The 12,862-nt window shown below is 42.0% G+C and overlaps 2 protein-coding genes across 2 annotated transcripts in view; one reads left to right on the forward strand and one right to left on the reverse strand.

Moving 5' to 3' along the window:
- LOC115796119 (kalirin-like) overlaps positions 1 to 3,541 on the reverse strand; it is a 61,420-nt gene extending 57,879 nt beyond the window's left edge. Inside the window, exon 1 of the mRNA XM_030752377.1 lies at positions 3,487 to 3,541. Coding sequence (XP_030608237.1) covers positions 3,487 to 3,541 — 55 coding nt within the window. The remainder of the gene's footprint in view (positions 1 to 3,486) is intronic.
- A 2,601-nt stretch (positions 3,542 to 6,142) lies between these two features.
- Positions 6,143 to 12,862, forward strand: iqcb1 (IQ motif containing B1). Its single transcript, XM_030752870.1, has 15 exons — positions 6,143 to 6,324; positions 7,331 to 7,477; positions 7,575 to 7,737; positions 7,816 to 7,933; positions 8,038 to 8,113; positions 8,256 to 8,355; positions 8,551 to 8,723; positions 8,799 to 8,908; positions 9,450 to 9,568; positions 10,538 to 10,604; positions 10,880 to 10,955; positions 11,473 to 11,624; positions 11,720 to 11,857; positions 12,005 to 12,161; positions 12,247 to 12,862. Exons 2-15 carry the CDS (start codon positions 7,348 to 7,350, stop codon positions 12,519 to 12,521), a joined length of 1,854 nt encoding a protein of 617 aa, XP_030608730.1. The 5' UTR covers positions 6,143 to 6,324; positions 7,331 to 7,347; the 3' UTR covers positions 12,522 to 12,862.

The raw sequence follows: 12,862 nt of genomic DNA on the forward strand, positions 1-12,862 counted from the left end.
TTGCTGTGTTTGGTCTACTGAAGCTACTGAAATCTGTGAAGCTAACAGGCCAGTTTGGTGCCCTGGCTCAAAGCTTTATTGTCCTCATTCATACCATGGTTTGTGGACTGTAGACTAAGGTCACATTTTAGTGTAACAAATAACCTGCAGATAATTTTTCCATTCCCTTTTTAATCATTTGATGTATAAATGCTCAGAAAATATTATTTCACTGTGATGTCCATGACTGTCCTGATCCTTTCTCAGACCAACAGTCAGAGATCCAACAAAAGCTGCAAGTACATCTGAGCTTCACTGCACAGCTCGTAATTACCTCTGCCAAGGTCAAGAGAAGAGTGATATTTTCAATGTGAGAAGCTGATTAACTGATCATCAAAAAAAGCTTCTGATTACTTTCATTATTCAGTACACATCCTGTATTACCTTCACCAAGGTTAGGTTTTTCTGAGGGATTACACAGAATCTACAGCGCCAGCTTCCATAAAGGTTTGATGTGAAGCGTGATAGATTTTGGTGTATGTGCCTTAAGCCTCAGTCACACAGCGACAGAGAGATCAGTCAGTGACCCCCTGACGACCACAGGGTATCTCCCCCAACTGGTTGGTGAGTGGCTGCTGGCTCATGCTAGGTGAAATTAGTCACAAAGAGCTATACAGTGCTACATCAAAAACCTGCATGCAACTGCTTTGGTCGCTAGTCGATTGATGTGGTGGCTTGAAATTTGCATGGAAAATGCCGACGTGTCTGAGCTGCGGTGAAACGGAAAAAAGTGCACCTCTTCAAAGTAAAAGCCTTACTGCTGCAGCCAACATGTTTCAAAAGGTGAACGTTCTTCATTTCTCTCGAACTTTTCACAGTTTCAGTACCGATTGGCAAGTAGTTGGCGAGTGTTGACATCCTACATGCAACCTATGGGTGACTGCGGCAATCTGCAAGAAACCAAAGCAATCACAATTAGGTTGCTGGGGCAGCACTGTATACCTCTTTGCAGCCAACTTCTCCTAGCAACTGCCAGCAACCAACTAGTCGGGGAAATAGAGATTTTACCTGAGCGACCGCTGATTGCCGGGGCGGTCACTGACCGGTCTCTAGGATTGAAGATGAAGGTGTGTTTAACAAGTCACTCCTCAATCATCTTCCCATTTTCATGGTGAGGTGTGCTGGATTCCTCAGATCAAGATGAGTTCAAAGAAAAGTTCAAACTTTTCCCGAGGCCACAAATTTTTTCCAGTTGTCAGTAAATTTGGCGCAGATGATCTTCAACCCTGACAGACGTTATCAGATGGTTTTTTTGGATATCAGAAGCACGGCTCCATCTGAGGCAATCGAAGAGGACGTGAGGTCATATCACAGCAACGCTTTAAACGATCCAAACCAGCTCTGACTGATGGACTCAGGAGCTCATGTTTAGGAAGCACAACCAATTCTGAAACATTTGACCAAGAGTGTGCACTCCTGTAGTTCAATCATTCACATCACTGCAGAGCTCTGGACATAGATCCAGATGGTGGGCACTCAAAATGCTCCTTTAGTTTAAGTTTGTAAAGACGTGGATTTTGGTTCCCCAATTATCAAGTAGATCCATAATTCCCAAAAAACACTAACAGATGACACTGGAAAACGTAATGATTGTTTTTGTTATTAATGAGTCTGATGATTATTGTTTTAATGAATTATTTAGTCTATAAAACACCAAGAAACTGTTGCAAGACCAAACAAATATTCAGTTTATGAATGACAAAGAAAAGCTGGGAACCTGATTTCAGAGTTATAAATATTATTAATCTTCTATTCTTCATTTTTCTTGGTATCTATTTAATATGTGCTGTTTTAAACCGGTCCACATACTCTGTGTGGTTCAAATGCACACTAGTGTAGTGCAAATCTGAGGTAGTGTACTTTGAGTATTTCCTTTTTATGTTTCTCTGTCCCTCCACTGCAGCTTTATTTAGATCAAGCACATTTCCATCCTCTGTAGTACGAGGATTCGCTGCTTTTCCTTTTTTTGCTTTCTTTCTTTTTTTTTAGCAAAGCAAACATTCGGTGGCCTCACACAGTCGTTGAGGAAATCATCAGCGGATTGATCAGTGGGGGAAAATAATCAGCTGCGGTCCTGATCATTAAAATAAATAGAAACAATTACACATTCATTCCAGAAAAGCTTCAGGAACAACAGAAAAATCTATTAAATTTGCTAAGTGATGGATTGTTTTATGGCATTTCTAATTAAACATTTTTCAGGCAGCAGCATCTTAAATGTGGATATTTGCAGTTTCTCTGATTTCTGTGATTGTAAACTCAAAAACTGGGAGTTTTGTTTTTTAACTGCTCCTCCAGCTCGAGCAGGAGGAGCTGGAGGGGGTGGCTGGAGCCTATCTCACCAATCAAAGGGTGAGGAGCCGACCAACAGCCATGATCATCTTTTTTTATACATTTTCTTACATTTTAGTCACTAAAACAGGCAGCTATTAAAGAATGATCATTCCCAGATTTACTGGTGGCAATAACTGCTGGTTGGAGCTCTAATAGGTTTTCTATCTGCAGTTTTATATATATATCTATAGCTATCTATAAGGTGACCTACCCATACTGATATCACCCTAATAAAATCCTAGAATTGCATTCAGCAAAATTGGAGCTCAGACTTCTTAATCATTCTGTTAGTTAAGTGCAAAGCAGCCCTATTATTGGTCAAATAACTGCATTAAAAATGCCCCACAAAGCTCCAACAGCACAAACACGGTCCAGAGGTCCAGTTCAGGGACTCCAATTAGCTGTGGTGAAGCCTAGCAAACAGCTAGCAGCTACAACTGCCTGTGCCACCATCCACCTGTCAGTCAGAGGCCACGCCCTCAATGATGCAAACTTTATGCCTTTGTAGCAGCTGTGAACATGTTTATTTCTGCTGCACAGATGGATATTTTAACATGAGAGTCTATGGAGATTCACTCAGTGTCGGAGCCTGCCTCTAGTGGACATTAGAGGAACTGCAGGGTTAAATGCTTAATTGGAGTTTGCTTAATTTTTCAGCCGTGAAGGCCGATGGTTTGAGTAAACTTTATTAAAAATAATAATAATAAGGTCAAAATGAGCTGGAGGCACAGCACTTAAAAACTAGACCTCAGTGGACACCTGAGGTGGGGGGGCTGGGGGTTTCGGGGTTCCTGCACCGTCGGTGTTTTCTGCAGCCTCCACCTCTGGATACAGAGCGTGTTTCAACATTAGAACACACACACTCCGCATTACATCACACACATGTTCAATAGGCAAGAAGGCCTTCCCATAATCCTCCTTGGTGGGACCCTCCACCTCCCGACACACACACACACACACACACACACACACACACACACACACACACATATTCATGGTATGTAGCATATAGGGCACACACACACTCACACACTGAGTCAATGGGCGGATGTGGAGGCATCATGGCGACAGCAGCCCCCCCTCGTCACACACACACACACACACACACCCTACCTGCCGTCGCCAGGCCGTCCGGGCCCGCTTCTCCTCCTCCATCCACGGGATTCATCCTCCCTCCTCCCTCCTCCTCCTCCTCGCGCTGCTCCGCCGCCCTCCTCCTCCTCGCGCTCTCTCCTCCGTTATGTACCGTCGCTCGCTCCGCTCCTCGCGCCTCCTCCCTGCCTACCCGTCCATCCCTGCGGCTTTACATCAGATCGGGTCGGTGCAGGCTCGGTCGGATGTGTTCCCCTCCTCCCGGTACCGATCAGTGCTGCATCCTCCTCGGCTCAGCCTCGACTGTCCTCCTCCTCTTCCTCCTCCGCTGCTGCTGTTCTTACGTTACCGTGATCCCGCGCGGCATCGCATCACATCACGTCACCGTTACTGCCTCCGTTACCGTTACTGCCCCCGGTATCTCCCCCTTCAGTCTCTCTCTCTCTCTCTCTCTCTCTCTCCTTCTGCCGGTCCAGGCGGACGGACTCTCTGTCGGTGTCTCAGCACGCAGGCGCACGGGAGAGACAGGGGGGCGCTGTGCACGAGGGCTGCAGCAGCTGCTGCACCGACCAGCCCCCTTCCTCCCCCGTTACTATAACGTTACTGCTGCCGTCGGTACCGTTACTACGAGCGCGGCTCCCGTTAACGTGACGGAGTCTGACGCCATCAGCTCACTCAGTCTTCATCACTTTATTCTTCATCACACTGCGCTGGACCTCTGACCACTTTATGTTCACTTTAAATCTGACAATGTGTTATATTACCATCATTTATCGTTTGTTTATAGGATTTCATTATATTGTTTTATTATTATATATTTTTAGAATATATTAGATCATAGAATATTTTTAAATTACATAAAACTATTTATATTTTCTTTGTAATATTTTATATTAGATTACATAATATCATATTCTAAATAATATTTTCTAGATTTTTATTATTTTATATTATTGGAGATGCTGTTTTAAATTTAGATATAAATGTAATTCTTATTATACAGTATTATTAGCATATTAAATTATTTTGTAAGCATTTACATGATACATTTTATTTTAAAGTCATAATTTTTTATATTTAATTTTTAGATCATTTTAACTTTTTGGTTAATATGACTGAGTATTATATTTTTTACATTAAATTAGCCATATTACTTTTATATTTTTGTAGATATACCTATACATTCTAGATTTTTATATTTATTTTCATCTTATTTTATAGTATTATTCACACATTGCCATTTTATATATGTATTTTACATTATATACATCACAGATTTAGCGTGCTGTAGCAGTTGAAGTGTGAAACAGGTCGCCAGTCTTCAGCCTATTTAAAATCAGCAGTGAACCTTTGGGCAGGGAGGACATGCAGATTCCACAGAGCTGGTCAGTGGATTAAACCGAGGACCTCCTCGCTGTGAGGTGACACTGCTCACCGCTGCACTACTGTACTGCTATCATCTTTCAGATCACAGCCTCTTTGTAGTAAACGCTGTAAGCATTATATTAAGCTACATATACATTTAGTATAATTCCTTTACTAGTGGGCAAACAATACAAAAATAAAAATAAATTAATAAACTCAAACCAAAATAATAATCATAACACACGTGAGAGGTTTTTCTGCAAAGAAAAAAAAAGTCAAAGATTTACTGAGCATGAGTAAAATATACACACACACACACACACACACACACACACACACAAATGAAGCAGCCGAGGTCACGTGCAGCTCAAACGATGGGAAAATGAAGTGAGAATAAATGTAGAATAAAGTGCTGAAGCTGAGCAGCAGAGAAAACGTGCAGAGCTGAAGGAATGAAGCCGCAGCGCCACCTGCAGGAGAGAGGCGCAAACAGCAGGCTGACCTCAAACTGGGATTAAAACCCCACTGAATGAATCAGTAATCACACCGAGCCTTTCACCTTCAGAGCAGTTCACTTTCAGTTTTTAATCTTCGGTTACTTGGAAACTAAATTCTTATTTTATTCATTAATTCTTGTTATTTTTAATCTTTCAACTTTTTGTGATATTGTAATAAAATATTGTTATGTACTCTAGATATTTTTCTGTTGTTTTAAGTATTTTAATAGATGTGACATATTGCAATATTTTGGGCATTTTGCATGCATTTACAATAATAATTAACTTTATAATAATTTTTTCTTTGCTTTTAATATTTTTTAGCTTTACATTTAGTTTTTCATTTAGGCTAAATCGATTTTTAATATGTATCATTTAATTTGCTAATTATATATTTTAACATGTGTTTCGTTTTATTATGTATTTTTAGTATTTTTTTTACCTATGTTAGATTTTTTTTTTTTTTTTTACTTTTTACTTTCAAAAATTTTAATACATAATAAAATACTTTAAAATTAACCTATATAAAAAATAGCTGTTTCTTTGAAAGAGCAAGGAATTTTAAAATAATTAGATTTTTAATATTAAATAAAGTGTGTTAAAATACTTGACTAATTTTTCCCAATGACGGTTAAATTATTTAAAATTATTTTATAACCTTAAATATTTTATGTTTTCACTGCAATTTATCTATTTATAATTTTTTGGAATATTTTCACCAAATAAAGATTTTTCTGATTTTTTTCTCTGAATGAAGCTTTGCTGCAGAGGGGTGTGTGCCGTCGCTGCGTCATGACGTCATGTTACCGTAGAAACAGCGGAAGCGTTTACACGCTGCGTGCTATCAGCTAACAGAGCTAGCTCGTCAGAGGGCGGTTGGTGTCCTTCTGATTTTTAACTGAACGTTTGAAGCCCAGCAAGTGACCGGAAGTGCTTTTTAACTGACTGATGTAACGTTTGTGTCACTCTGTGCTCTCAGAACACAAACAGGAGACAGGTGAGGCACTGCGGATACTCCGGAAACACTTCATCAGGCCAACACTGCAGGGCATTACTGTGTACCTGTACTTTAAAGGCACTTTACCTGAGCGCGTGCGACCCTTTCAAACATGTGCCGTTCAACATGTTGCAGTTTGTGCTGCGCTGATTTCCTACTTTGTGAATTTCACCTCTACGGAGGCCCACACGGTCATTTCAAGATCTTGTATCTAAAGTAAATTTTTATAATCTCTTTATATTCACTTCTAAATGCAGCTTTCTGCAGGTTGTGACTTATTTAACTCTAAAGGTTTAACTTAAGTATTTCTGTCAACATAATTTAATTAATTTTTTTCTAAAACAATTGTTGAAAGTTGGAAAAAAAAGTTTAACAATCTGGAAATATTTGAACGATGATTTAATCTAGTACATTTACGATTTTTACAATTTATTTTTATATATATTTTATATTATATAATATAAATATAATACTATATATAATGTGTATATATTACACATTATTACGATTATTTACAATCATGATTGAATCTAGCCTATTTAAAAATATATATTTTTAGTATTAAAGGTTTTGTTTTTAATTAGTTTTTTTTTTTTAATGCCAAATGTATCATACATATAAATTAAATAGAAATACATAAAAAATATTAGTACATTTCAATTAATATAAATTTTCTCTTAAACTTTAAAATATATCGTAACATTTTAATATTTCTACTAATTTAAATTAAATATTTATAAAATAGTTTTTACTATTTTTATTAACCACAAAAGATAAAAGTAAACATTTACTAAAGTTTCATTTAAAATGTAATTTAAAAAATTACAATACAATTTTTTTATTCTCATTTTATATTTATTTTTGACTAAACTTGTAATATTTTCTTTTTTAAATAACATTAGTTTCATTTTATGATTTTAAAATATTTTTAATATTCTTTGTAAAAATAAAATTATGGTGTTCATATTTTACAACAGATATGTCAGAAATAACTTTTTGTTTACAGGAAGTCGTCCCACACAGATGGAGGTGCTGACAAAGCCTGAGGGGGAGGATGAGGAGGACAAGCTGGTGTCAGAGCTGAAGAGGCAGCTGGAGGATGAAGACCTGACCCCGGAGGAGAAACTCACACTGCTGACTGAAGGCTTAAACAGTGAGAGACTCACTTCCTGTCGCTTCCACAGTTATTCACGCTTATTTCACAATAAGAGCATGAATAACTGTGTTTCCTCTGATGTTTCCTGCGGCAGACGCTCTGAACTCAGCGGCAGTCCACGTGAACAGCGGTGAACTGTCTCGCCTGAAGTCTCGGTTGTATCTGAGTGGCGTGCTGAGTCAATGCGTCCTCTCTCTGCATCCCAGCAGGCTGCGGGGCAACCTGAGCGCCGCCGCCACACTCGCCCACCTCACCAGGTAACGTCAGAGGACAGTTTCACTTTAAACTCAATTTATTTGAAGGTGGACAGAAATCCAACACCTGTCTGTCTGCAGCTCCTGCTGTGTGGGGGCGGAGCCTGGCCACCACTCTGAATCCTTTCATCAGCTCTTCCTGCCATCAGTCGTGGATGCCCTGCTGTCATTGGCTGCTCAGCTGGTGAACCGAAGTGAGGTGAGAAACTACAATTTGGTGAATGTTTGAACCGAACTGCAGTCGGACTGAAGAAGTAAGTGTGTGTGTGTGTTTGTGTGTGTGTGTTTGTGTGTGTGTGTCAGAATGCGTCTCTCCTCAGGAAGGTGATGGACTCAGTCGGCTGGCTGCTCGCCGCTCACACTCAAATCACAGAGAAAGGTCAGCTGCACACAAACATGCAGCTCCCAGTGTGGATCAGTCCACTGCTGAAAGTAGTCCCACAGTGTGCCAAACTTATCGTGTGTGTGTGTGTGTGTGTGTGTGTGTGTGTGTGTGTGTGTGTGTGTGTGTGTGTGTGTAGTCCTCAGCTCCATCCACTATGAAGAGATCCAGATGTGTGATGATGCCACCGTGTCTCTGCTCTGCATCCAGATGTGGATTCAAACCTGCACAGCCAACAGGTAACATGCCACTCCCTGTCTGTGACTGTGTCAATAAAGTTTATTCAAAGTCTCTCAGGGTAAACTGACCTGTAAGAGAGAAAAGCATCTGGAAACTTCAGGTTCAGATGTTACCACTGGTTTTACTGGGCATCATTTAAACTGGGATCATGAGCACACACAGCCTCACTGCTGAGCTGCTTCCTCTCTCTGCAGTGACTTCCTGTCTGGGTTGAGCAATGACTCCATCCTCCTGCTGCTCAACGAGGCAGTTGGCCAATTAGCTCTCAGCTCTGACTCTACAGTGGGTGGGGCCTCCATCAGATTGATCCTCCTCATGGCCAATCAGCTGGGGCGCCGCTTCCGGCCCCTGCTCCTCAGCTTCAGAGGTCAGTGGTCAATCTGCATGTAAATGTCACAGCAGCTGAAAGGTCAGAGGTCACTGTGTGTCTCTGCCTCTGCAGGTCTGGACAGCCTGCTGCACAAAGACTGGAGGGGGCGTGGCTTCGACCAGGCCGTAGATCAGGTGGTCACTCTTATCCAATCAGAGAAGGATGCTGTTAGTCAGTCACAGGTTGGTCCACTTTATTAATGTTTAAATTTTAATATTTTTTTTTCTGAAGTCTGAATTTATTTTTCAGTGTTGAACTTTTCTTTTTAAAATAATTAAAAAAATATATTTTATTGGTTAATTTTATATTTTGATTTTTTTTCCTTTAGTTTATTTATTGTTTTATCTTAAAACATTTCTCTAAAATCTTCAGAAATATAAATGATTTTTTTGGTATTTTTCACTTCAAATGTTTTATATTATCTATTTCAAAAAACTTTACTTATTTGAATGTAAAAATATGGTATTTAACTATTTAAAAATATCAGTTAATAAAGTTTTCAATTTAATAAAGTTACATTTATTATTTTCATCATTACAATTTTTTTCAATATTTAAAAAAACTTTTCATAATATTTCTAATATACTCAAATCATTAGGAAGCTGAATCAGCCAAGAAGTAATAAATGATTTACTTACTTAATGTTGCCTAGTTTATCAAAATCATTGTTGTATTTATTTATTTATACTTGGCCTGACCTCTGACCCCTGGTGTTCGGTGCAGGTGAGCAGTGAGCATGTGCGGGCGGCGTGTGTCATCCAAGCAGCCTGGAGGTCGTATCAGACCAGACGCAGAGTGAAGAGTCTCAGCAGAGCGGTCAGCTTCCTGCAGAGGAAGTACAGGTGACTACTTCCTGTCATTTGCGTCTGTGCGGCTCGACTCTGTGACAGGTCTGTGCCTGGAGCCGAGGCGGCGAGCTGCAGAGATCTTTAAATGACAGAACTGAAGCGGAACAGCAGAAATAGAGTTGGAATATTTTTTTTAATCTTCCTAATGGACAAATTCAGTTACAGAAACGAAGTCCTGCAGACTCCCTCGCTCTTCTCCAAACTCTCTAAAGGAACTTGAAGCACTCATCTGTCCTCAGACGGCCTCCATAAGCTCGACAGTGTCAAACACATTTTTCATCTGAGTTCAAATATTTGTGTGACTTTGTTGTGTGTTTGTGTGAACACATTTTTACATGGTCAGAGTTTAATGATGTGTGAAAAACTTGTTCTTCAAACCAAAACTGTAGCCATGTTTTACACATTTGCTGCAGCTTCTCTCGGGTAGTTTCACTGTAAAGCCTCTTTTCTACTAGTTCCTACTCGACTCGACTCGACTTGGTTTCGGTCGTTTTCCACTACAGTTGAGTAGCGCCTCACTGTGGGTGGGGTCGTTATAGCAAGGCGGCTTCTAACTCCACATCTAACTCTGGTTTCTGCTGTCGGCCACCAAGCACAGCAACGTTTGCAGCATCTGTCAGTGTGTAGCCACTTCCCTCGTTGCTGGGTTTCAAAAACGTCGTGTTTGATTCTGATGAAGGCGTTACTTTCATGACTCATCTAGTGACGTCACTTCCTGGCCAATCAGTGGCACGCAGACGGCTAACGTCACATTTTCTGCTCGGCTCAGCTCGCTCAGAACCACAGCTGAGTAAAATGTGCCGGGTACCACCAGCTGATGGAAAACCCTAAAAACATGCAGCTGGAAACACTTTAACTTCCTGAAGGAAGCTCTGCTCCATCGGCCGTCTCCCTTCACTCGAGTACAGCAACCTCACAGACACTGATATCCTGTGTGTGTGAATGTGTATGTGTGTGTGTCAGGGCTCGGAGGAGGCAGCAGCAGCAGCAGAAGGAGGCACAGCTGTGGGAGGAGGAGCTGAGGTATCAGGTAAACCTGCTTCAGTGTCGAGTTTCTGATTCATGTGACAAAACTGACGTGTGTTCTCCTGTCAGAGCGCCGTCATCGTGTGCACAATAAAGAAACTGTGTTATTGTGGTCAAACGGGAACTTGAGAACTTTACATGCAGAACTTTTGTCTCCTGTATCGTCCTAACTGCCTCCAGAGTTCCAGTTGATGGTGAAATGAATGAATAATCTAATGTTAACGCTGCAGGTGTTTACTAACCTGTGTTTCATTCACTAAAGCTTTTGATCTGTTGCAGGTGTGTGTGAGGCGTCAGCAGGCGAGGAGGAGGTTCCATCAGAAACAGAGACAGCTGCTGCAGCTGCTTCCTGCAGGTGAGACCCCGTCAGGACGGGACAGCCCACCCAAAACCACGTCGTAGTGTTGAACCTCAGACTCGCCCACTCCTGGTCGGAGTCTGCAGTCAGAGCTCCGTCTCTGGGTTTAACATCCAGGAAAGGAGATGCTTCCACCTCTCAGGGTCCATAAAGTCTAACTGAGCTGCACAGCCTAATGTTCACCCCTGTCACTGATTTCTCTGCATTTGAAGGTTTTAATCTCAGTTTCACAAAGCTTTAAACATCCAAACAAAAAACCTGTTCAGATTTCTGATATTCAGGATGAAGAAAAGCAGCAAATATTCAGATTTTTGAGGGTAAAAACACATCAGACACTTACTGAGTTTAGATTTAGGCTCAAACAGCAGCTGTACTGACACATCCAGGTGCTTTGGTTTGGTTTTAGGGTTCTGGGTTAAACTGGTGGGTTCCTGACACTCTAATTAACACTTTTATTTAAGAAAATAACCAAAGCTGTGACCTGAATAGATTCAGCACCCGTCTCTGCGTTCAGACCAGGTGCAGTCGTATCTGCAGGAGTGCGAGCGTCGAGCGGCCGTGGTCATCCAGAGCTTCTGGAGAGGCTTCAGAGACCGACGATGCTTCAACAGCACACAGCGACACACACTCAGACGGGAGCGAGCAGCCAGGACGCTGCAGAGAGCGGTACACACACACACACACACACACACACAAGTGGAACACGTCTACAGCTGGTTGATGCATTCACTGACTCCTTTCTTCTCTTTCTTTTCTCTCAGGTGCGTCGTTTTCTACAGAAGCGGCGAGCAGCAAACGCCCCGCCCCTCCCTCCTTTCTGGATTGGTCAGAAAGGGTTGACAGACAGTCGGAGGGCGGAGCTTAAGCAGCAGGTGGATGATTACATCTCTACACAAAAAGTAAGAAATGCAATTCATAAAGTCTTCACCTGTTACCCACGATGCTTTGCACACTGCTGATCTATGTGTGTGTGTGTGTGTGTGTGTGTGTGTGTGTGTGTGTGTGTGTGTGTGTGTGTGTGTGTGTGTGTGTGCGTGCACGCTCAGTCATCCTGTGTGTCTCCTGAGGAGTGTGCACGCCTACATGAGGAGGTGCAGCTGCTGCTGCTGTCGGAGCTGCAGAGAGGAGCTCAGCACAGGAGAGAGGAGCAGCGGGTGGAGGCGCTGCTGGCTCATATACACACACAGCAGGAGCTGCTCCGAGGTCTCACACACACACACACTAACTCATACATCTGCAGATCTGAGATCAGTCAGAGCAGTCACCAGTGAACATGTCGGCCCTACAGATGCCCCTCCCCTCTCTGTTGTCACGGAGACAGACGCAGATGCCTTCCTGAGCCCGTCGGGCCCCGTTGCTGCTCGTGCCCGTGACGCCCACAACGCCATGCTGCAGGCGAGCCGGCTGCCCTGGTGGAGAACGCTGGGAGACACAGACGTGCATCACACGGATACATTCGGCTCTGCCCACCTTGCGGAGCTGGAGGAGGAGCTCGGAGGACTGTACATAGGAGGGACGGTGGCGGTCAACAGGCACACTGAGGTGGACAGAGTCCATCTATAAGGTGATCTGAGTGACTGCTTTACTAAGAATGACTCGAAGGTGAAACACGAGGATTTTATTGACACAGACGCTGCTAATAGAAACAAAATGTGACTCTTGGACTGTTTTCACAGCTGAACATGTGAGAATCAGGTCCCTGTGCTTTAGGGTCCTGGACGACAGCATTTACCTTTAACTAGAGTTTACCTGGGCGCTCTGATCGGGTAGTGTTGAGAACAGCCTGCATGATATGAACCACAGCACTACAATGTTTTTTTGTATGCTATAATCTATGCAACAACACTGTGAGGACCTGTGAGATCTTCACTGTATGAGTTAAAACCAGAGACTGTAAATAAAGG

The sequence above is a fragment of the Archocentrus centrarchus genome, chromosome 2 (genome assembly GCF_007364275.1).
Source record: "Archocentrus centrarchus isolate MPI-CPG fArcCen1 chromosome 2, fArcCen1, whole genome shotgun sequence".
NCBI classification, from domain to species: Eukaryota; Metazoa; Chordata; class Actinopteri; order Cichliformes; family Cichlidae; genus Archocentrus; species Archocentrus centrarchus.